This window comes from Lissotriton vulgaris, chromosome 3_1, assembly GCF_964263255.1.
Source record: "Lissotriton vulgaris chromosome 3_1, aLisVul1.2, whole genome shotgun sequence".
Taxonomy (NCBI): domain Eukaryota; kingdom Metazoa; phylum Chordata; class Amphibia; order Caudata; family Salamandridae; genus Lissotriton; species Lissotriton vulgaris.
In genome coordinates this window covers 929,578,830-929,603,974 of record NC_141689.1, presented here as the reverse complement: position 1 = coordinate 929,603,974, position 25,145 = coordinate 929,578,830, and the positions used below count along the sequence as shown (strand labels likewise).

General features: G+C 44.3%; 1 protein-coding gene across 1 annotated transcript in view; it reads right to left on the bottom strand.

The window, feature by feature from the left end:
* The window catches only part of LOC147727230 (annexin A1-like), a 671,221-nt gene that overhangs the window by 97,676 nt on the left and 548,400 nt on the right, over nt 1-25,145 (bottom strand). Inside the window, exon 8 of the mRNA XM_086963596.1 lies at nt 9,179-9,272. Coding sequence (XP_086819722.1) covers nt 9,179-9,272 — 94 coding nt within the window. The remainder of the gene's footprint in view (nt 1-9,178; nt 9,273-25,145) is intronic.

The following is a 25,145-nucleotide window of genomic DNA, read 5'->3' as shown; positions in this document are numbered from 1 at the left end:
TGCGGCCTAGTGGTAGAGCCAGCAGGAGGCGCTGTGGTTTGGCGGAGTGCGCAAGGGGTGGAGCGGCTGCTGGAGAGTGAGGCCCGGTACGTGGCCTGTGCTGGAGACCGGGATGCGGTGCGCCCGCTAAGCCCCCGCCATGTTCAAGTGCATGCCCCTGTGGCGCTGTAACCGGCAGCTGAAAGCCGTGGACCGGCGGCACTGCTTTCTGCAGGCTGTGCCCAAGGAGGTGTACCGGCACTGCGGGAGCTTGGAGGAGCTGCTGCTGGACGCCAACCAGCTGCAAGGGCTGCCCAAGGTAAGAGGTGGGTGCACAGTCCCAGCACAAAGTACCGGGGCACATGGAGCCCTCAGAAACAAGTGTAAAGACTGACTGCTCATGGCGAGGGGGAGCCAAAGCTGTCCATATGGGATGTGGAGAGAGGGGAACAGCTGGTACCTGGGAGGATGTAGGGTAAGGGACCCTACTAGGTACCAGGGGAATGGGGCCTTAACATACTTAACTCGAGGGCAGGTGCACATCTCATTTACAGCGAGACAAGCACACATTCAAAGGCAGGCAGACACACACCTCATTTAGAGCAAAGGAGGCACACTTCAGTCGGAGGCAGGCAGGCCTCACTCGGCGAGACGGAGCGGACGCTTCTCGGCGGAAGAGTGGGGCAGCTCAGGAGTTGGTGTCTGGGTTGGATTCGCCACGTCCTGTCCCAGGTGAGTGCACGTCCCGTCCTTTCACCTGAAGTGCTTGATGTGCCCGGTGAGAGTATGTGGTTGTATCCGTCAAGGATCGTGAGGTTAGCCTCTGGGGGCACTCTGTCTGTGCCCTCAGTCCCAAGGCCAGGCGTGTGCTGCGGGCAGCGTGAGCCCCAGACCTCGGCTCTCCAGTCCCCTCTTTGAACTGGCTGCGAGCAGTGCACTGGTCCCCAGATGACCACTCTCCCTCCTCTTCCTTCGGACTTGCAGATTGGTAGCCTATGATGTGGGGGCGACGAGTGGACGAGCAGGAAGACCCCGTTCAGATCTCACGCTCAATCTACCACAACTCCTTGTGTCTGTCCGTCCCCCACCCCCGCTCTTCCTCGTGCCCGTCCCCCCGCCAACACTGTTCCTCGTTGTGCTTGTGTCGTCGCCCACCTTGTTCCTCGTTGTGCTTGTGTCCGTCCATCACCCACCCACCCACCACCCCCGCTCTTCCTCGTTGTGGAGGCAATTTGCCATCTTGTAATAAACTGACCACTGCGGAGTGAGATTCAAGTACTGTTGTGGAGGCACAAACATGAAAAGTATGCACATTATATGTCTGACCGATAGCAGCATTTTACATTCAAGAAAGAGGCAGAGTTATTCTACCCCATTCACTTCTGGATAGTTAGTTGCCACTGTTTGGATGGTTGGTTCAGTATACTGAGTTTGGAATTGGGCGATGTTAAAAAATAAATAAAAAGAGAGAGCGCATTCGCCTTCTCAAAATAGAAGGAAATATAAAAGGGCTAAGGCTGCTGGTAGCAGGGAGAGAGGATCCTCTCGCCCCTTGCAAGTTTTGCCTCGAACCAAATTGTGAAGAATGGCTTCTAAGACTGTCTACTATTCTAAAAATAAAGGATGTAAACAGAAGGATAGGGAGCGTATCATTATTCACCACAATCATGGACCTCTCTCGAACATGATATATAGGGGTAGGGCTCTGCTAATAATGCTTTCATTTATTTATTTATTTATTTGATCAATTTATAGGGCGCAACAGCTACCCAAAAAGGGTTTCCCGGCGCCTAGGCACAGCTAGTTTGAGGGCAGAAAGAGGGAGGTGGCTGTTGAGTGTTTATTGTTCAAACAGCCAGGTCTTAACAAGCTTTCTGAACCTAAAATAATTTTCTTCCTTTCGGATACAGGGGGGGAGCGTGTTCCAAAGGGAGGGTCCCAGATAGGCAAAGGATCTGCCACCTGTTCTTGCTCGTTTGAACCTTGGTATGCAGAAACAGGCTGCCGTCTGCGACCGGAGGTTTCTTTTGGGGGTATAGAGGTAGGCAAGAGTTTGGAGATATTTTGGTGCTGTTCCTGCTTTTATTCTGAACATATAATTCAGAGCTTTAAAGCGGATTCTGCTTTCGATCCTGAGCCAGTGAAGATTCCGACGATGGATCGAGACTCCGGAGTTCTTCGGAATATTGCAGAGTAGCCTGACCGCTGCATTTTGCACTACCTGTAGTCGTCCGATCACAGATTTGTTTGCGCCCAAGTACAGAATGTTGCCATAGTCAAGCCTTGATGTAATAAGGGCATTGACTACGGTCTTTTGCGTTGACACAGGCAGCATCCAGAGGATCTTCCTCAGCCATTTAACTATGGTGAGACATAGGCTGGTTACTTTACTGACCTGTTTGTTCATGGATAGGGAGTTGTCCAGTATAAAGCCCAGATTACGGGCGTGGGTCACCGGGGTAGGGAAAACGCCCATCTGATCAGGCCAATGTACGGGATTCCGGAGATCTTGATCTTTTCCCAAAATCAGTATTTCCGTCTTGTCGCCGTTTAGTTTTAACTGGTTTGTTGTCATCCAGTTCAAGATTTTTGATAGTCCTTTCTTAAGTAACTAGGGGGAGTGAGGACAAGATTCAGATAGGGAGAAGATGATTTGGGAGTCGTCAGCGTAGTTCATAAGCGTTAGCCCTGATTGTTCAACAAGGTCGGCCAGGGGTTTGAGATACATATTGAAGAATAAAGGACTTAGGATGGACCCCTGGGGCACTCCATGCGATGCAGGCAGGGTGTCTGAGACGGCTCGTGAAGATGCAATCTGGAAAGTTCGGTTAGCCAGGAAAGATCTGATCCAATCCAAAGCCTTTCCTCGTACACCATTTGAATACAGCTCTTTAATGAGAGTTTCATGGGAGATGGTGTCGAACGCCGCACTTAGGTCCAATAAGACGAGTGCGACCGGCTGACCTTGGTCGAGAAGCTTTCTGATGTGTTCAGTGACACCAAGAAGGGCGGTTTCTGTGGAGAAGCCAGCCCTGAAGTCAGATTGCGAAGGATGGAGTAGAGAATTTTCTTCTGCGAAAGTGGCTAAAGCAGAGAGTACGTGCCTCTCTAGAAATTTAGAAAAAGCTGGGAGCAGAGATATAGGTCTATAATTTGCCAGTATTTCTGGGTTTGCAGTTGGCTTTTTCAGAAGGGGTGTCACCATGGCATGCTTCCATAAGGCTGGGACAGTAGCAAGGTTGAGGGATGAGTTTAGGAGATTAGCAATGATCTCCAATGAGTGGTCATCCAATTTTTTAATGATTTTGATAGGGATGGGGTCCCTGGGGGAGCCGGATTTAACAGTTTTAAGGATTCCTTTCAGTTTATCTATTGAAAGATCAGGCCAGGATTCCAGTAGATTTCCATCCAGAAAGGTGGATATTGAGTCAGAAAGAGTGGAAGGTTCTGAAACAGAATTTCTTGCCTTAATGTCTGAAATGATTTTATCAATTTTCTCAGTAAAAAAGCATGCTAATGCCTGGCATTGTTGCGTGTTTAATGGGGGTGCAGCAGCTGTAGTGTGTGCGCCAGCCAGTTCCTTGACTTTAGAAAAGAGAGTTTTAGGCATGTTGGTTGCTTCAACAATAGTTTTTGAGACAAAAGCAGCTCTTGCCTTTGTACAGGCCGTGTGATAAAGATTCCTGGCTTCTTGGTAGCTTCTTTTAGCATTGGGATCATAATTTTTATGCCATTTGCGTTCTAATGCTTTGCATTTGGATTTTTCAATCTTTGGGCTATCGTTAAACCATGGAGCCGGAGGGCGATGTCTGCTCCCTTTGGTGCAAGTAGAAGGCAGACATTTGTTAGCTGCATTGCTAAGCCAGTTATGCACTTCAGTTGCTAAGCAATCCATGTTGGAGTATTGGCTTGGAGGGTTTTGTTGTAGTGCTGAGTTTAATGCTTCAATGTCTACTAACTTCCAATTTTTCCTGTAGGAAGCGTCGGTATTTTGTTGCAAGCTGAGGGAGGGTGGGAAAGTAATTCTGAAATTAATAATATGGTGGTCAGACCAGCCAGTGGGCAAGGTGGCAATACAACTTCCCTGATGTTGGATATTATGGGGTCCAACAGGTGGCCCGCTATGTGAGTCGGGCTAGAATTTATCAGGGACAGATTTAGAGCCTTTAGGTCTTCCAACAGGTTAGAACATGAGGGGATGGTGGGATCTTCTAGGTGCAGATTTAAATCACCCAACAAGGAAAAGTTGCTTGATGACATGTAGTAGGGAGTAATGAGAGTGGCAAATTTGGATACCCATTGAGAGGAATTGCCTGGTGGTCGATAGATCAGAAGGCCTGACATTGTAAAATTGGGGTTCAAGGAGATTTTGAAAAGACCTGCTTCACAGTCTGGGATCGGTACAGGTTCCAAGGTGCATTTTAGTTCTCGGTTAAAAATGATGGCTATCCCACCCCCTACCTGTTTGTCCCTGTCTATTCTGACAATGGCGTAGTTATCGGGGAGGGCAGTAGCAACATCCGGGCCGGCGCTGTCATGCAACCAGGTCTCGGTTAAGAAAAGGGCACTAGGACTTTTTTCAGTAAGGAGGTTGAATATATCATGTTTATGTTTGGGCAGTGATCGACAATTTGTGCTATAAAAAACATAAGTCAGTGGCTCGATGTTACGCAATAATTAGCTTTTTCTGTGTCTCCTAGATGGGTCAGGGTGGGGTTGACAAATTGTGGTGGACAGTTTACATTCGGAGCAATCACGTGTTCCGACTTTATGGAGGTTAAATATGGAGCACCTCGGGTTAGGGGTAGGGCGCAGCGCTTTCAAAGCGGATGACGATCTTACCAGCCTTGCGGATGAAAAGGAAGTGAGAGCCTCGGCCTCGTGCCCCGTCCTGGCACGGACGGGCACAGACGGGCTAGTCTTTGGCGTGTCTTCGGCGTGCTGATGGCGTGCCTGCTGCGCTCGACCGCTGCGCTGTCGAGTAGTGAGCATGGTAAAGAGGTGGAAGAGGAGTGGGCGTGGCTACCTGTGCTGGGCGTGGCCCCGAGTCACGTGAGTGAAATGACGCTGAGTAGGGATTTAGATCTTCCCCCTTCTAACCTCATCTCAAAAGAGGGTGTGACTGTGGTAATGGATATACTTTAGGGTCTACTGGGAAGGCCATCACTCAAGGAGGCCCGTAGCATCAGTCATAATCTATTGGTATAGTTTTGTGAACAAGCAAGATACAAGCTTTGCGAATGGAAGGAGATGAAGAAGACATCTGTTCTAAAAGTTTTCAATCATATACCCAATCAGGAATTTTCTCTCCTCCACCCCAGGGAAACTAGTAGAGCCATAGTGGTTTAATCTGAAGACTGTGGGTATGATCTGGAGATAAAAGTCCACTGGCTGTGGCACATATAGAAGTAGACTGTCAGCTATTGCTTCCCTGCCCCCTCACTGTGCTTGCTTCCCTGCCCCCTGGCTGTGCTTGCTCTCCTGCCCCCTGGCTGTGCTTGCTCTCCTGCCCCCTGGCTGTGCTTGCTCTCCTGCCCCCTGGCTGTGCTTGCTCTCCTGCCCCCTGGCTGTGCTTGCTCCCCTGCCCCCTGGCTGTGCTTGCTCTCCTGCTCCCTGGCTGTGCTTGCTCTCCTGCCTCCTGGCTGTGCTTGCTCTCCTGCCCCCTGGCTGTGCTTGCTCTCCTGCCCCCTGACTGTGCTTGCTCTCCTGCCCCCCTAGTTGTGCTTGCTTCCCTGCCCCCTGGCTGTGCTTGATACCCTAGCTGTGCTTGCTTCCCTGCCCATGCTTGCTTCCCTGCCCCCTGGCTGTGCTTGCTTCCCTGCCCCCTGGCTGTGCTTGCTTCCCTGCGCCCTGGCTGTGCTTGCTTCCCTGCCCCCTGGCTGTGCTTGCTCCCCTGCCCTCAGGATGTGCTTGCTCCCCTGCCCCCTGGCTGTGCTTGCTCTCCTGCCCCCTGGTTGTGCTTGCTCCCCTGCCCCCTGGCTGTGCTTGCTCCCCTGCTCCTGCACACTGGTTCCTCTTGCTCCCCTACACCCTGGTTCCCCTGCCCCTCGCTGTGCTTGCTTCCCTGCCCCCTGGCTGTGCTTGCTCTCCTACCCCCTCACTGTGCTTGCTCTCCTGCCCCCTCGCTGCGCTTGCTCTCCTGTCCCCTCACTGTGCTTTCTCTCCTGCCCCCTCGCTGTGCTTGCTCTCCTGCCCCCTGGGTGTGCTTGCTCCCCTGTCCCCTGGGGGTGCTTGCTCCCCTGGCTGTGCTTGCTCCCCTGGATGTGCTTGCTCCCCTGCCCCCTGGACGTGCTTGCTCCCCTGCCCCCTGGCTGTGCTTGCTCCCCTGCCCCTTGGCTGTGCTTGCTCCCCTGCCTCCTGCCCCCTGGCTGTGCTTGCTCCCCTGCCCCCTGTTTCCCCTACCCCCTTGCTGTGCTTGCTTCCCTGCACCCTCGCTGTGCTTGCTTCCCTGCACCATCGCTGTGCTTGCTTCCCTGCCCCCTGGCTGTGCTTGCTTCCCTGCCCCCTGGCTGTGCTTGCTTCCCTGCCCCCTTGCTGTGCTTGCTTCCCTGCCCCCTCTCTGTGCTTGCTTCCCTGCCCCTCGCTGTGCTTGCTTCCCTGCCCCCTCGCTGTGCTTGCTCCCCTGCCCCCTTGTTGTGCTTGCTTCCCTGCCCCCTCTCTGTGCTTGCTTCCTGGCCCCCTCGCTGTGCTTGCTTCCCTGCCCCCTCGCTGTGCTTGCTCTCCTGCGTGTGTGTGTGGGGCTTGGGTATGTGTGGGGGGGGACTTTGGGTGTGTGTGTGTGGGGCTCTGGGTGTGTGTGTGGGGCTCTGGGTGTGGGGCTCTGTGTGTGGGGCTCTGTGTGTGTGTGTGTGTGTGTGTGTGTGCGTGTGTGTGTGTGCGTGTGTGTGTGTGTGTGTGGAGCTCTGTGTGTGTGTGGGGGGCTATGTGTGTGTGTGTGTGGGGGGGGGCTCTGTGTGTGTGGGGGCTCTGTGCATGTGTGTGGGGCTCTGTGTGTGTGTGGGGCTCTGTGTGTGTGGGGGGGGGCTCTGTGTGTGGGTGTGTGTGGGGCTCTGTGTGTGTGGGGGGGGCTCCGTGTGTTTGTGTGTGGGGCTGTGTGTGTGGGGGGCTCTGTGTGTGTGTGTGTGTGTGTGGGCTCTGGGTGTGTGGGGGGCTCTGTGTGTGTGGGGGGCTATGTGTGTGAGTGGGGGGGGGGGCTTTGTGTGTGTGTGTGTGTGTGGAGCTCTGTGTGTGTGTGTGGGGGGGGCTCTGTGTGTTTGGGATGCTCTGTGTGTGTGTGTGGGGCTGTGTGTGTGTGTGTGTGTGGGGCTCTGTGTGTGTGGGGGGCTTTGTGTGTTTGTGGGGCTCTGTGTGTGTGTAGGGCTCTGTGTGTGTGTTTGTGTTGGGCTCAGTGTGTGGGGCTCTGTGTGTGTGGGGGGCTCTGTATGTGTGGGGGGCTCTGTGTGTGTGTGAGGCTCTGTGAGTGAGTGTGGGGCTGTGTGTGTGGCTGTGCGTGTGTGTCTGTGGCTCTGTGTGGGTGGCTATGCAATAGGTCATTCATTTGCAAGGTATTAGGCTATTGGCATTGTAAATGACAATGCCATTTATTTAACGATTAAGCTATTGGCAATGTAAATGACAATGCCATTTATTTATGATAAAAAAATAAAATAAATATTGAGCAATGCCAATAGCTTTACCTTTAATAATGCTGAGACCATTGCATTGTAAATGCTTGTTTTACTTGGATTTGAATGCATCAATTTAATTCCTTTTTTAAGAATACAAACAATAAGATGAAGGGTAACTAGGGGGTGAAATGAGAAATTGAACATTTCAGTAAGTTTTTGGGGTGTTTCATGTTTAAGAATACAAACAATAAGATCAAGGGTAACTAGGGGGTGAAATTAGAAATTAAATATTTCAGCAAGTTTGTGGGGTGTTTCACGAACAAAGTGAACATGTGCAAAAATGTGGTTACTCGCCTCAGTTTGCACAGGTGCAGTAACCTTTCTGCAATGAATCTGCCTAATCATTAGGGGCCGTATTATTTCTTTCAGTGACGAGCGCAGAGGCAGAATCAATTAGTCATTAATATGCACGAGGCATTAAGCTTTGTGCCACCCCTTGTAATTGCTTGCCTGCGAGAAACAGTAGATCACTGTCCACCCATTTTCAAGCGGCCAACATTTGTTAAAAGCAGCTGGGGTGGCTTTAAAAAACAGGCTTACAGGGAATGTGTTTGGGATGAGCTTCCAGTGGACCCTCGACAAATGTAGTCTTCCCGAATTAAAAGCAGCCACCAAGCAAATGGCTGGTATTGTCCCAGTAGCACTTATTATCTTTAGGTTTGTGAAAGGATCTCACCATCTGGCCAGTAATCAGGGAAACATCCTAAACAACGAAGATCACGCTAGTGTGGGTGCCCCTTTCATGCACCTTATCTTTGTGATTCAAGCCTGAGTTGCAAAAGGCACAGTAAACGTCATGAAAGCTTTTGTGACTTTTCAAAGATCATTCTATATATTGCGAATCGTGTGTTGTGGTAGCAAATCATTCCATTTTGCAAATCAGAAGCATTCAAACCACAAATGCACTTCGTTCATGTAAATGTAAATTAATACTTGTATAGCGCACTACTCACCCGCAAGGGTCTCAAGGCGCTTGTACGAATACCGCTGTGGAACCCATCCTGGCTTTCCCTGTGAGGCGTCCACTCCTGGGCACCCCCAAGGTGGAGGCCAGGCATCCTTAGCATTGTGGGGGCTGTTGTGGAGATTAAGCAAGCTATTGCCCAGAGTTGCAGAGTGGGACTCCATGATTGGAATAGGCACCGAGGCGAGAATTATCAGGTCCGTGGAATTTTGATCCCAAGACCCGCCGAGGCAGGAAATTGAACCCTGGTCCCGGGCTAGACCTCTGCATCAGGGTCTGCCGCTCTAATCATTGAGCTACACTTCTCCACGTCATCAATTCTTGAGTTGAAAAGTGGTTGCTAGTCAGAGTGTAGTTTCTATGAAGCATAGTCCTTAATATGTACTCGAATGTACATTTGCAATGTGACTTGAAAATTGAGATATATTTGCTTTACATTAAGGAATGTATGCATTCAATTAACTATTGTAAATGTAATTATTCACCCACTTGAATTAGCCTCCAGTTAAATACCCATTGCACATGCATTTCCTGACTTCTTGCGATGTAAGATCTCACTTATACCTACCCTTACGAAGGTGTGGGAAACTTCTTGTTGTAAGAATGTTGATGAAGGCATTAACATCTGTCCCCTTTCTCTTCTCCCCAGCTTCATACAAGGCCTATTTCAAAGCAAAGCAAAATAACTTATTATTCCTTAGTATGGATGGGTTCAATAAAATGCATTTCTTGGTATGTATTTAAGCGCATCATCTAGTCATATTGTCCTAGATTTAATACAGGTGTATGTCGGCTGAAATTTACTGTAAAATTAGAGTGAAAAGTTCCTGATAGGATTTTCTAACTGCACATTTGTATCTGATGACCTATCATGATACCAGACAATGATGCAAATATCTCTTTTCCCACCTCTTTCTTCATGCTTTCCTCCCCTTGAGCAATATTCTGGAGCTGTCTTTACTACAAACTTAGCCATCCCAGAATCTCACTGGTATTCTAATGTTTGAACATTCTGAACGTTTCCTTGAGCTTCAGGAAGAAAATCTTCATCAGAATTTTGGGAATAATCACAGCCTTTTTTAACACATTTCCCATGGCCTGCTGAGGTCTTTATAGTGGAATAAACATCTTACATTTTGTTATTCAAAAGCCCGAGGAGACAAAGCATTCTCAAATTTGCTTCTTCAAAAAAATGCAATAAGAAGGAGAGGCACCATTTTTATCAGTAAGATAAAACAACTGTTACGTGAGAGTCAAGGAGACAACGTCAATGTGCTAAATACAGTAGATGTTGTTGTTTCCATAGCATATGGCGCATCGAGAAATTACAAGGATAAATCCAACATAACAAAAACAACGAAGTGAACCATCCTTCACATCCTTGGACAAATTGTGTTACTGGGAAGTCGTAAATGGAACGACATTTGTCACCATTGCTGACATTCTACAACATTCTCATAGCTACTTGGCTGGAAAAATAAGTACTTAAAGAGCGGCTTCCTATCATTTAGGTGGTGTGTTGGATTACCAGTGGGGTGGTGATGACGATGCCTGATCACCGTTCATGAGCATCGGAAGGAGGACTCACAATGTAGGACCCCATCTCACTCCTGTTTGATAGGAATGCTCTGAGGGATTGCTTCAGTCTTACGTTCTCTTCGTTAACACCTGCAGAATGACATGTGAGTGTGAACTGCCCCCAAACTCCATTAAAAAGTCAGCAGAAACCCAGAGTTGCTTGATAAATCTCTGTTTTCTTTGCATTGCGTGTTTGTGATAGTCTCTCTCTTTCTGCTCTCTCTGTGGTACAGTCAGTTGTGAGACTGCAACCCTCCCCCAACATTTCACTTTTTCCTTCAGAACCACCACCCTAGCAGAAAGAGACATGGTTGGAGTCTTGTGGGAAGAGGCATACTTTTAGAAGGCCACCCGGCTGACGTTAAAGCGGTGACTATGAATAAAGCGTTGTTGAAATTAACCCCTCCCATGCTGGTGACAACCCCCGGCCGTCACGCCCCGCGGTGGGCGTGTGCTGATGACGGCTGGGGTTCGTCACGGCCCCGCCCTTTTCTTTTGTTTACCGCACAGCGGTAAAATCGCGGCCGCAGCGAAGGGGTTAAAGGAAGTGTAAGATTCTAGGCAAAGTTATCATAGGCTGAGCTTGGGTATAAATACAGGGGATCGTGATTGATCACTGCTGCATGGACTGAAGAATCAGAATAGTGGAAAAAGGGATCAAGGGAAAAATGGAAGATCTATGGGGGGCAGTGTGCCACAATTAATCAATGCAGACAGGTAGCGAGAGGTGTGGTGCAGCGGCCGGGGTGCCTGCCTCAGGAGCTCAGGGCTCACAGCTAGACTCCCGACGCCTGACTCTGGATCGCAGAGCACACAGCTCGATTCCCGACGCCTGACTCTGGATCGCAGAGCGCACAGATCGATTCCCTGCTCCGGTAGCAGCTCAGCACCATGTGACTCGGGACAATAGCTCACTTAATCTCCCCGACAGCCCCCAGTGTCCCTGTTGAGACCCCTAGTGGTGAGTAGTTTGCGCCCTACAAATACAGTATTGATTGATTGACAAATATATTACAAGTTGAGGAGGCTACAACCGGTCCAACAACCAAACAAATATCCACGATTTAGGATTTGGAATGGAGACATAATTCTACCTGCTCAGGAAGGGGAGTCATTGAAAAAGCCCAACACAGTCAACTTTTACTAAGAATTTTGCAATTTTCTCATCACCTAACTATTCTGCTGTCATGAGTGGCTGCCTCCACGAAGAGGGCTATTTTTGACGCTCTATATATTCAAGTAAATCAGGTGGGAAACAAAAGAGGCAAGGAAACCAGTGTCGCTGCGGATCAAATTAGTCACACCTCTCTGAATACAAACCTTGTACAAATGATATCTGACTGGCTCCGCTATCTTTTGGCTAGGTTTAGGCTATAGAAATCCCATTTGCATAAGTACATAAACTTGATAGCCAGTACTCAAATAAAGATCACATCGTTGCCCGCCCTTTATATCAAGTCATGACTGAATGGATCAACAATAGAACAAAAGCCATTCCGTTTCCTACCAGTCCCTGTCATACGAAATCAACTTCTTTGATCATTCGATACTAAATGGATCATTTTTTAAGACTATTGTGAAATTGTTTAAAGAAGGAAGATTACACAAATAGCGCAGACCAGTTATTGAAACCGTATAGAAAGAGGGTATTTCAAGAAATTGCAAAGAAGAGAACCTAGTTTAATTAAAAAGAGGCATTACTTGGACAGACTGATGAGAACATACAGAAGAATCTGGGATGTGTTGCCACCTTCAGAGAATACAACAAACAAGTTAAGTCCCTGATGCAAAATAGTGGAACAGTTTCGGGACAACGAAGGTACCACTTGACTTAACCTACTCATCTTTGCCCTTAAAAAGCACAGAAATATTAAAGCATGCAAACAGACTACGCAGCAAACTGAACATTTCAGAATAGCATCAAAACTACCACGTGTGAATGTCAGCACAAACGAGGTAAATGTTCGATCTGTGCACAAATTATTGAAGGACAAGAGTTGAAGAACAACAGCCACACCTACTGTGTCCCTGAGCTCGGGGTCCTCGCCGCACCGCGGGGGGTCCTGGGGACTGTGTTACACCCCTGTGTACCTGTAATTCCATCATTGCACGCAAGTGTATGTGTGCAAAACTCGTCAATCTTTTATATAATCCAGTACAAATCAAAATTGAGGAATAAGCAATCAATGCCCCATTAGTCAGTCAGCCAATTTTCGCAGGAAAGTCACACAAAGGGAGCTATTGTATCGACAACACTAGAAGGTATACACCTTGACACCAGTGACAGTGATACAAATACATCTTATTTCAAAAGGAGACTTGTATAATGTTAATAGATTAGTCAAGCGAATCAGGACTCAAAGAAATGTCAGGGACAAGCAATATTAGGTAATCATTTCATCAATCCTATGTCTCATTTTTAGTGATAGTCAATAAACGAGAGGATCTCTCAGTCAGCAAGTTATCCTGTGGCCATGCTACCTGGCAAGGATGAGAGACACATGTGAGTGTAAGAAGTGCTTGATTATTTTAAGTTTGCTTTAGTCTGAAAATTGGCTATTCTGAATCTGTGCGACTATACCGCCCATCATTACGTCTGCCAAAAAACAGGTGTACGCACAATCTGATCCACTACAGATGTAACATCTCCTGTTATTCCCATTACTCCACGTTCTGACTTCCCAGGAGCTGTCTTTTGTCAAGTAGTGGGCACTTCAGAGAAGCACGAGTGGTACCACTCTGAGTTGGTGAATTAACAGACTATTTCTCAGGGATTTCAAGAGAGAGCGAGCTATCGGAACACTCGCAGATGCAGGTTAGGTGCCTGATCGACCCCTTAAATTTTAGGAAATTCCAGAAAAAGGAAGTTAAAAAATATTTATAACAAAAATAATGGCTCCTAAAAATTGAAGACTATTTGAGCTCATTAACAGTTCACCAGATTAGGAGTATACAAGTTTAGTAAAAGCCTTTTGTCACTTGAGCCACAGATCGACAATAGAATAGAGGACTTACAGCGTCCTTGTCACGCACTTAGCAATGATGGTGGGAAGGATGTACCTTCCGTGGGAAGAGATTCTGCTTACTTGGCCCAACAGGTGAGTTCTGTTGGGTTGATTCATTAACAGGACACACAATTCTAACCCACGCTTGTGGCATGCTTCATAAGAGAATTCTAGAAGCACAAATTCATTTAAAAGAGGGCCACCCTGAATGCATGCTTATTTGTGGGATTTGTCAAAATAAAATAACCCCATTTGGGTTTTGCAGCAACTAACCACGTATGTTTCAAAATAACAACATTTTGCTATAAACATTTCTTCTTTGGAGAGCCTAATTGTATCTGTTTTCCTTTTTTTTCTTCAAAGAGAGACCTGTACTTTTTAAAGATATAGCTTTGACCAGACATGTATTTTATTATCCGTGTTCACTCTGTCACACTGCATTAGAGTTTTAATCTTGGAGTAATCTCATAGAAAAATCACTATCTACTGCCCCTGAATGCCAGGAGTGGAAAGAGAGTTCTTGGTCAATCCAAATGGAGTTAAATTTTGTCTAAGACAACTGTGAACTAACCGTGATGTGCCCCTACAAGACAACTGGCCTCAAATTCACCTCTTACATACCAATCAAATGTATATCTTCAGGTGCGCAAACCATACCCCAGCAGCAACAGATTCTGATACAGATTTCGTTGTTGGTGATGTAAAGTGGTTTAACAAATTGCAAGCATTTTTCCCATCACTTTTTTATGTGTTTCACGTAACGCCCTAAGTTGCAAGTGCATGTAAACCCAGACATGGGTACTGTGCTCACTGTGCCCTGGAAACAAGCTGTACCTGGCTGCTGAGCCCCTATCAGGGAGAAACCAGTCCTAAGTTGCTTGTGTTCTGGTTCCAGGAGGACCCGGAGTGACAGTTTGATCTGGACTGTTCCCATGAGGATCAGGGTCAAGGCTGATTTGAAGGGTGCAAACTGAGGTGGCATGGTGTGCAAACCAATTGTGGAGATTTGGATGCTATTCTAAGCAATTACCAGTGTTTAGACAAATTGCAAGCATTCCTCCTGTCACCTTTTATCTGTGTGTAGTGGTGATCATAATTGCAGAAGGCAAACTCCCATGAAATGCAGGCAAGTATCAGACAAAGGTCGCCTTACCTATCATTCAGTCGCACATTTCTGTAATACATCTCTGAACAGTTTTTATAGATGGTCTACATTAAACTGTGTCAGATTAATAGATTGACTTAATAGGGGCCTATTACTATCTCAGTGGGAAAGCCACCGACCTTAGGTCGGAGGCTTTCCCACCAAGATCGTCGGTTTCAATTCAGACCACCTGATAACAATATAGGCAGTCGGAATTAAAATCAGCCGGTCATGAAGTACGACGGGCTCAAGGATCCAGTCGGAGGCTGGCCTGTAATCCCATTGGACGTTGTTTACACCGTTGGGATTACAATGCTCAGTTTCAGACGGGCTTTCCATGACTGGCTTTTCGATATGGAAAGCCTGTTAGAAAGAGAGTTTGGAGGCCACTGGCAGTGCCCCTTCTTTTTTGTGGCCTCCGGTTGGGGGACGAGGGGGCACCTATAGTGCCATTCTGTTCATGACTGTACCATGGTGGCACGTTGCGCAGAATAAACCCAATCTCCCATTTCTCTATGGCCAGTTTAAGGCTGCAGCACAAGCTCCTATAGGGAAATGAGAGCATGCAACTGCACCATCTGCATTCTCTTGTAACTCTGCGGGCGGAACCTCCAACTGGAGGTCAGTCGGTCCTCATTCCACGATGATGTCAACATCATAATCAGGCCTATAGACTGTAGTGATTGACTAAAACTCTTTCTTTAGCAACAGGCATTTATTAGTAGCCCAGGTACTCGTTTTAGCACTGAAATTGGCTTGAGAGATAGTGAATCATTACGCAAATCTTTGATTTCAGATCCTACCCATGACGTCTCTTGTTCTTTTCTTTAGGCCTCGATTTTGACATTTAAACATTGATTAGTGGCACTACCCTCACCCAGGTGTTGCTCTTGCCATTGCTGTCACTACCCTGTCAAAGCTATAAATATCTGAAAAATGCTGCAACAGTACAATCACATAATTCCAGTGGCCCTGCTTATAGACCTTCTGCCTGTCCTATTTCAAATGCCATTCTAATTTGTAGGAGACATTCAGAAACAAGACATGAAAGACACTAAAGAGATGAAGACTGGTCAAAAAAGACATAAATATACTTCCCTGCTGTCAGATTCATCTCTAAAATCTAACACTGAACAAATCACAAACATGGATCTTATTCTACAGTGAATTACAACTGTACCAAGATTTGCAGAGAACCCAGAAAAAACACGAATATAATGCAAATGGACATTCAAGGGTTAAAGAAGAACTTTATGGATTTGGCTAGCAGAATCGTTGAAGATGAGTCTCATATCAGCTGCCTAGAAGATGATGGATCAATATCACTGAACCTCAACAATTCTATTTGTTCTAAACTTGACTTTCTCTCTTTGAAGTTATTGATCTGAAAAATCATGGTAAAGAGGAACCCCAAAGATATTTGGCCTTTTGAAGGTGTAGAGGATACTGCAAATTCTTGTGTGGAATTTCTAGAATTCCCTGTATCATAAACATATTTTTCTGTAGAGACATTAAAATTTGGAGAGCTTGCAGAATTTGCTCAGGCAAATCTCTTGTGGACTCATTTAAAAGTAAGAAACAACTGAGAACCATGATCTTCAAACTACTGAGATATCAACACACTGAAGAAATTGTCAAGCATATGAAATACACCAATATATAAACCGGGAAGAGGTTAAACTCGGTATTGCTCAGGACTAATCCTGCACTTCTGTGCAGAAAAAGCTTTCTGGCCCTCAGTCAACAGCTCTGATCTCTATTCATCAACACTTTTTTGGGTCCATCCCGCTTTAATATCATCTTCAATGACAAACCCAGAATCTGCTCGGATCCAGAGAGATTCAGAATGTTTTTTTTCTCACTATTTTGGCCACTGACCTCTAATTTCTGTATAGTTATATATGGACATGGTCAGCTAACCCAGTCCTTATTTGTCTTCAAATTGCAAAAGTTTGTATTGTTTGGGTAATGGGTTATGGTATATTATATATATCTTTTTACTAACTCTTCTTCTTTGTATAAGGCTTTTTAGATACCTAACATTACATAGTTTGTCAGTGATGTTATATTACTATCCCTATCTCATATTAAGGTATCTTTTGATCTCATTCCCACATGCAAACAGAAATTGCTCAATTGATAAAATGTAAGTTAATATTAATTTTAGACTCTGCTTGGATGTTCTGCAGCCATTACATACACCATATGCTCCTAACAAGTAATGATAGCTGTTCTCTGGATGCCAACTCTTGCTGTTCCAGTTCTTCGCAAAGGGTGGGTTTTTGATCCCTAGGGCTTCAGCTTTTTTGGTATATTATGCTTATTCTTTCTTCTGTCCATTACCTTGATTCCTCATTTCTCTCTCCTTTCCTCTTTCCCAATCTGGCTTAAACTGGCATATGAGAGTGCATTTATAGATACACCTTGTTGCGGTAATAGGCTACTGCATTGCTATGCCCTCTCTTGTTGGTGCCTATTTAGTACATCATCATTCTATTTCCTCTTCTACCATTTGATCTCTATTGGATACTTTATGGTGCATACCTTGCTCATAATGAAGTTATGTATGCTAACATTACTCAATCACTAACATACTATCACTGAATATAAAAGGGCTAAATCATCCTTTTAAAAGGGAAAAGGTAGTTTATTACTCTCAAATATTAAAGGAGGATATCATCTTATTACAATAGACAATATCTGGTTTGTTAGATTCCTCAAAATTCAAATACTCGGATCAGTGACTGTTTAGCAATCTTGCCCATCAAAAGAAAGATAATGTTGTAACACATATATCTAAAACATCCAATATTACTGGGACCTTAAGTCAGCAAGACAAGTTAGGCAGATAGGTAATCATCCCAGCTAAAAGAAAAGAGACTAAGTACTATATTATTAATGTTTATGCACCAAACAATGATGGCCCAGACGTCTGGTCTTCCTTAAATACAGCTATCTCAGACCTCCCACAAAATAACAGTGTAACAATGGGTGGGAATTTCAATCTTCCTCTAGATAGAACTCTTGAACCTCTATTACAGGTCATTTCCAAAAGAGCAAATACCCAACTTTTGAATCTTTGTTAAAACCAATAATGTATTAGTAATTTAGAGGATCCACATCACCTATGGTAGTGATTAAACATTTTATTCACAACCTCATATTTTGTACTCTAGGATTGATTACCTTTTAGTAGAGACCGATTGCTCAAACAATCCTCATCTTCAAACATTGAGCAAATTGTGATCTCAGACCATGCATGCATTTCCCTAGAATTTAACCTTGGTGTGTCTATACCATCATTAAGAAAATGAAGAATGAATACTATTGTTATAGATAACAAAGAAATGAATCAATCCATTCAGAATTTCATTATCCGCTATTTAAATAAAAGCAACATAGCTGAGACTTCTCCAAAAATCTCAACACACTGAAAAAGTTCTCAAGCACATGAAAAATGACAATACAAAACTAGGGAAGGTAATTGATAGTACTAAAGACTACTCCATAGACACATTGCTTCAAAGAAAGAATTTTCTGGCCCACAGACAACAGCTCCGGTCTAAATCCTTCGATACTTGTATTTGGGTCTATCCCATTTTAATATCAGCTTCAATGACAAGCCCAGATACTTCTCGGATCCTGCTGATCTCCAGATACTTCTCGGATCCTGTAGTTTAGACATTAATAAGGGCCTCAATACGATGTCGGTCGGTAAACATTCCGACCGACTCAGTGTCGGAACCGTTTCCGACCGAATCGGGTTTAGATAGTCTAACCAGCCAATTTCGATGTTTTCGAACACCATTCGGTCGAACTCCTGTTGACTTCAATAGGAGCCTGTGTTCTAACTGACAACACAGGCTCCCATTGCAAAATTGGGTGGTGCGGAAAACCTTGCACCCTGTGGCGGGCATGCCATTGTGAAAGCCACACTGTGCATGGTTGGAAAGAGGGGACCCATGGGTACCCCCGTAGGCCCAACCAGAGGACTCTGAGTGTAGGGGGCCTGCTACGTGCCCCCAAAGTGAGTTTCCGACAGCCGATCTGTATCAAACAAACCGAGTTGGAAAGGCAGTCCGAATCCGACATCGTGATACTTCAGTCAGAAACGCAGTCCAAAGAGCTGTACCAGTTGGCTCCGACCAACCCGGTTTCACCGAATGTCGATCTGAACCGAGTCCGAAAGACCGTATGGTTATCTACTATCGTAATCTGTCAGTCTGAAATGTTTCGAAGTCAGTCGGAAACGCTGGTTCCAACACAGATTCGGACAAACCAAATGCTGTTCGGAGACTTTCCAACTGACATCAGAATGAGGCCCTTAGCATTCAGACATGGATCATTAATAGTAGCAGTTTGTGTGTATTTTTCTCACTATTTTGGCCATCAGGCTTTAGTTTCTCTATGGTCGTTTGGTGGGCATGATCAGCTGACCTGGTCCTAATTTGACTTCAAACTGTTAAGGTGTGCATTGTTTGGTTAATGTGTTATGGTATATTATAGAAATACTTTTGCTAATTACTCTTCTCTGAAATTGAAGGATTTTTAGATACATAACCTTACAAATGTTGACTGTGATGTTTTATTACTCTCTCCATCTCATATTGAGTTGGGTATCTTTTGATCTTATTCCCACATACAAATGGAAATTGCTCTATTGATATGCTGCAAGTTGAGGAATATTTTTTTAGGTTGTTTGGCTGTTCTGCCGTCATTATATGCACCATCACTCCATTTAATCTTCTACCATTTGACCTTTATTGGATACTTTATGTGGCCTACCACACTTACTTGCTCACAATGAAGTTACTAACAACACTCTCACTGAATACAAAGGGGTGAAATCATTCTGTTAAAAGGAAAAAATAGTTGATAACTGTCACAGATTAAGGAAGATATATCATCTTCCTACAGAAAATGAGACTTAGGGCCCCATTAGGATGGCGGGCGGATCGCCCCTGCCAGGCCGGCAGAAGCCACCGCCGGCCTGGTGCCGGCGATCTGCCTGCCATCCATGCAGGAATGATCCCCCGCCATATTATTTTGGCTGGGGGGTCCTCGGCCGATGGAAAGACCGTCCGCTGCTTTTCTTCCCGGTCGATATATCGACCGGGCAGAAAAGGCTTCTATATGGTGACAGTGTCTTTCAGACACTGCCAGCCATATTAGCATGTGCTATTGTGAAGGTTTTTCCGTGGCGATGCCGCCACCGAAAGGCATGCAGAGTCTGCTTTCCCATGGACTCCTGGGGGGTGCACATGGTTTGGTACCCCCCTGCCTTTCAAAGAACAACGTGGCAGGCACCGCGGAGTGCCTGTCACGTTGTGCTTTGAAATTCACAACATGTACTTTAGCAATGCTAAAAATACGGGATGCGGCCGCCACTGTGGCAGGTGCTTCCTAATTGCCCCCACGGGACCCCCGCCCTTATGGCGGGCGTGGTCCCCTTCACCGTGAGGATGGAGGGCGGACAAAGTCCGCCCGCCATCTTAATCTTAGTCTGCTAGATTCCTCAAAATCCAAATACCCTTGGATCAGTGACTGAGGTAACTGCTCATCAAAAGAAAAATTGTGTTGTCCCTGTTTGCTCTAGCTTCCACACAAACTTCATCACTGAGCATACACATTGTGTATACCTGGCAGAGTTCCCTCTCTCTCTTTTTCTGCTTTTTCTATCTCTAGTTTTTAAAATCCCCTCCTCTATGCTTCCAATGTTATGGTACAAATATATTGTGCTGCTAATAATACTTTTTGGTTATTGGATGTAAAAGTCATCTTGATATTCACACAATTGATATACACTCTCAGCAGTTTCGATGGCCCTACAATGATACCTCACCTAATTCTCATACACATCATATGAGATATATGTTGGCTATTGTCTATTTTCATGTCTCAATTGTAACTAAGTCTGTGTCCTATTCTTAGTATGCACCATGATAATTTGTATCCATATAACAACTCAATAAAAACATTTGAAATGAAAAAGATGCTTTACAGACCCATAGGAGAAGTGCAAATTCTGACATCAGATTGGCAGAATCTCCACTTTTTTACTACCCTGGAATTGGTGGCACATGTGTGGATGGAAGGACCTTGAAGAAAGGAACCTAGCACTGCCTCCACTATGTTGCCTCCATTAACATCTTTTCAAGGTGTTAATGAAATACATTGGTACACCTTGAAGTTCACATAGCGATGTGATACATATGTGAAGGCACCAACACATGTGTACTGGTGTCTCCTTGGGCACAGATGCGGATGTTGTGTATAACAGCTCGTTTTAAATTTGAAATAAACCAATCAAAGTTCCTTTTGCTTTTTTCAACCGTAAGTGATTTTATTCATCATTTACTTTATCCAGGTAAGTAAGCAATATGATTTATATCACTCCTAGGTTTCCATTTTGTATTTATTCCCAATGCATTTCGGCTACTGCCTTCATCTGGGGAATATCGATTAACACTAGAGCTACGATGATTTAATGGGGAATCAATTCAAACGCCAAAATGGAAACCCAGGAGTGATATAAATCATATTGCTTACTTATCTGGATATTCACAGCATCCGCATCTGTGCCCAAGGAGACACCAGTACACATGTGTTGGTGCAACTTTGTTGTCTATTACTCTCTTCTGAGCAGGGAGATATTCTTTGGAGCAGGATACACACTTTAGTGTGTTTTATCTTTTAGGCTTTGCACAGTAAAAACCATTAGTCTTATACATATGTGAATGCCATAGAAACAATTAGCAAAACTTTTTCAGATATTTTATTATGCTAAATATATTCATGTAGGAGCTCTCATTTTTAGATACGCTTAATATAGTGTGTGTTGAAGTAAAGTTGAGTAAAAATCATTGAAGGAAACTACCAATGTATTTGTAGAAAAGTTATGTTTCATCCATTCGACAAAAATACTCAATTTGGCAAGCTTTATCCAGTATATACAACAACCATAAAAGTACAAAAGCACATATTAGCAAACAATTAAATCGTATTACTAAAAAAAAGTATGAATAAGGACAATCCAATTAATTATCACAATAAAATAAGTTGGGAATTAAAATGGTTTTTCTCGCATAAATTGATTTCTAAATGAATGATGCAACAGAGAAACATATCTCTGCATAATTTAGTTCAATTAATAGGTTCAGAGCAGCATTAGTTGTTCTTACATTGTGTTTCTTGAACAATGGCTTTAACTAAAAACTTCTAAAATTCAAATAAAAATTACAAAAAAGTAAAAAGTGCATAGTGCTCTCTTTGAAATACTCGTCGCATGGGCATAGGCTTACAGGAACATTTTTCATTTAGGGAAAGGCAACTAAATGATGATCGATTCCTATTCGCAGCCTTGTTAATATGAATTGGTGCAAACGTTTGGTGACTAGAGACAGGCATCATTGGAAACCACCACTGTCTACATTTGTTTTGAAAGACAAAAATGTAGTATGCTTCCCCACTTTTCTCATGCAGGTCTCATTTTTATGAGCTAAGAATAAACCCTTTATTTTATGTTTGGACAATCCTATCACATAAGCTAGGTTTTCACAAATCTTAATTTTAAATAACTCCTTATGTAGGTCCGTGACATATTTGATCCACGGGATAGATAGACTATTGTCAAGTTGTAAGCAATCCTGAATGATTTGTTGTGTAAACCTTGTCTCTTCCTTGGCACACATGGATCTCCAGCCCATTAGTGGTTTCATAGCAATCATATCTGATAAATATCTAATTCCCACTTCTTGATGTATTATCTCTGTAGATGCAGACCTGGGCAGACATAACAAGTGTTTTCAGAAGGAGTTTTCGTCCAGTTGTAGTGCAAAACTTATAGTGTTTGTAATGTGGCCCCATCCCTGAGCCATATAATGCAATAGAGGTACTTCGGGCCTTACAAATATACACCATATCCTTGATATGGCGGCTTCCCTCTTTGGATGCAAAACGAAAAATACCTTGTGTGCTCTTTAGCATTCTAGTATGGTCATTAGTTAGTTCTTGTGACCAGTCACCCTTGCTTGAAAAAGTAATTCCCAAATAGCAAAAAATTTTAACTTTTTAATTTTTTATGTTTTAAGCCACATACCATAGTGAATGTTTTTGCTTTGTTAATTAACAACTTTCTATTAGTGATAAAAGCTGGAAACTTATCTATTAATCATTGTAAGCCTACTGGAGTTCTAGATAGGACACCCCATCATCTGCGTAAAGCAGGACTGGTATAGCTTGACCTGCAACTTGGGGTGCATCCGCCTTCACTGATTTAAGTACTGTGTCAGCCTCATTTATAAATAAGGTAAAAAGCAGTGGGGCTAAAACACAGCCTTGGTGGATGCCGAGTTTCACCACAAAACTTGGGATGCAGTTACCTCACTAACCATACCTGACTCGGGATGTCAGTGTCTCATACAGTTTTGCCAAAAAGAAATAATAAGTTCTAGTGCTCCCAAATGAAGCAAAACTGGCCAAAGAATGGAATGGTCAACGAGGTCGAAAGCACTGCTGAGGTCTGCAAAACATAAATACAAGCTCCCTTGATTTGCACACATATGTTTGCCTATTAAAAGCTCTAAATTAATACATTGCTCTGTTGTACCTAGCCCTCTTCTAAAACCATATTGTCCTGGCGATAAAATCTCATTCTCAGTGACCCATTCCTCTAATTTCACCAATATGACTCTACTCATCACTTTTACCGAGGAATCTAAAAGTGTAATAGGACGGTAGTTTTTGGCTTCCGATTTGTTCCCTTTTTTGTAAATAGGAACAGTAACTGATTGACCCCAGGTGGATGGTATGCCATCAGTCACTGCTAACTTAAAATCTAAGGGAAGTATGGGGCCCAATAGATCTGGCAAGGTTTTATAAACATACCTAGGGACTCCAAAGGGGCCAGGGACTTTCCCTCCATTAATGCCATTTAGACCCTGCCTAACTTCCTCAAGACTAATGTTTAAGGATATTATTGGCCACTTCTGGTGTGATGGACTGTGGGAACTAGAGGCCTCACAAACAGGTGGGTTAAAAATGCCAAAAAATGTTAAAGTCCATTCTTCATAGCTTACATGAGACAATATTTCTGGGTATGAATCATTTTTCAGGAAAGGTGAGTTAACAGTTTCCCAGAAGAGCTTATTATTAGATGTATCCGCTGCCCCGGATTGTTTGTCCCATGCTTCCTCTTGGAGCTCTTTCTTACTCTTTGCGAGCACTAGTTTATAGTTAAATGTTAGATTTTTAATTAGCTCTTGGTTTCTAAATCCAATACTAGGAGCCTGTTACAGTTGTTTGGAAGCTTGAGTACAGGTGATTAAACCATCCCTTGTTTTGTATAGATGTGTCCCTATAGAGAGCTGTCAGTATCTCATCAATGGTGTTACTCATGTTTCTGAAATGGGTTAGCAACATGGTGGGGTTAGCATCTGCAGTAAGGCAATATATAATCTGTCCACCACATTTTTTACAATATCATATATTACTTTATTCGGGTCTACCCCTTCCCACTTTATTCGGGTTCCATTTGGTCTGAGCAGGGAAATATTACCCGTAACAGTGTGTAGAGATGGACATTTTTTACCTCACCCCAATATTGACAATATAATGCAATTGTGGTCGCTGAGTAACAGTTGTGCAATCCTAGGTGTAGTGCACAATTGAGTAATACTTGTAGAAATTAATACATGGTCAATCACTGAATTTGCATTCCTGCCAATAAAGGTTGGTATCACATCCTCATTAACATCTTGTGCACATTGCAACAAGCCAAGGTCATATTTCGTCATAATTGTATTTAGTACTCCTCCATAGTCATTGTGTGGGAAATGTATACAATCGTCCCCTTCATCACTCTTATACCCAGTAAGCTTTGGTCATGGATAATGGAGATATTTGCGTGTTAAAATTCCCAACCCATATAATTACAAATTAATGTTCAATGCACCCATCACATTATCAAGCCCCTCCTCCAGGTCAAATATTGCATTGCTACGAGTAGAATTAAGGATGTTATTATAGAAGTTAACCAGTAGCAAATCCCTTCCATCTTTACAATTCAGCCAGAACATCTGTGAGTATGCTCCTATTTTGATAACTCTTTTGACGGTGACTGGGAGTTTATTTGACATTAGAATTACGAATCCACCTTTCGCTCTACCTGCAGGAGATGGCAATGCCAGTAAGTCATATGAGGTATGCCCTGCTATATGTACTTGATCAGTGCACCAGACTTCCTATAGACAGACTATATTGTGTCTATTAATGAAGTCTGCCATCCTAGTAAATCTTTCTTGCTTAACAGGACATCTATATTCCACGTGACTATTGTGTGATCATTTACCGGTAGGTTCTGTGTATTATGATCCAGTTAATCACAAATAATATCGTCATCCCCCTTGTATGCAACGTCTCTCCATGCACACTTGTTACATCTAACATGATATTAGGCATAATCACCACTGGGTTATCAGCTTTTGATGCTCCAGCACCCGTTAGCCCTTTCCATTTTTGCCAGCCTCCACATTATATGGACATGCAACATTATGTCAATCATTTTCTTCCTATATACCTAGAGCTTGATATCTGTTAGACACTGGTAGAGCATTTTGGGGAGGCTTTGGCCCAGCAAAATTCAAACTAGGGGGCCCGATCGACTCCCCTATTAGTTATTGATCTTAGATGTCTATAGAAAAAGCCAAGAGGTAGGAGGGACACATTATGATCATATTGTAGTGGTGCGACTGCTCTTTCCAGATTATTCCTAGCCCAACTGGGGTTTCTAAAAATTAATAATAATACAG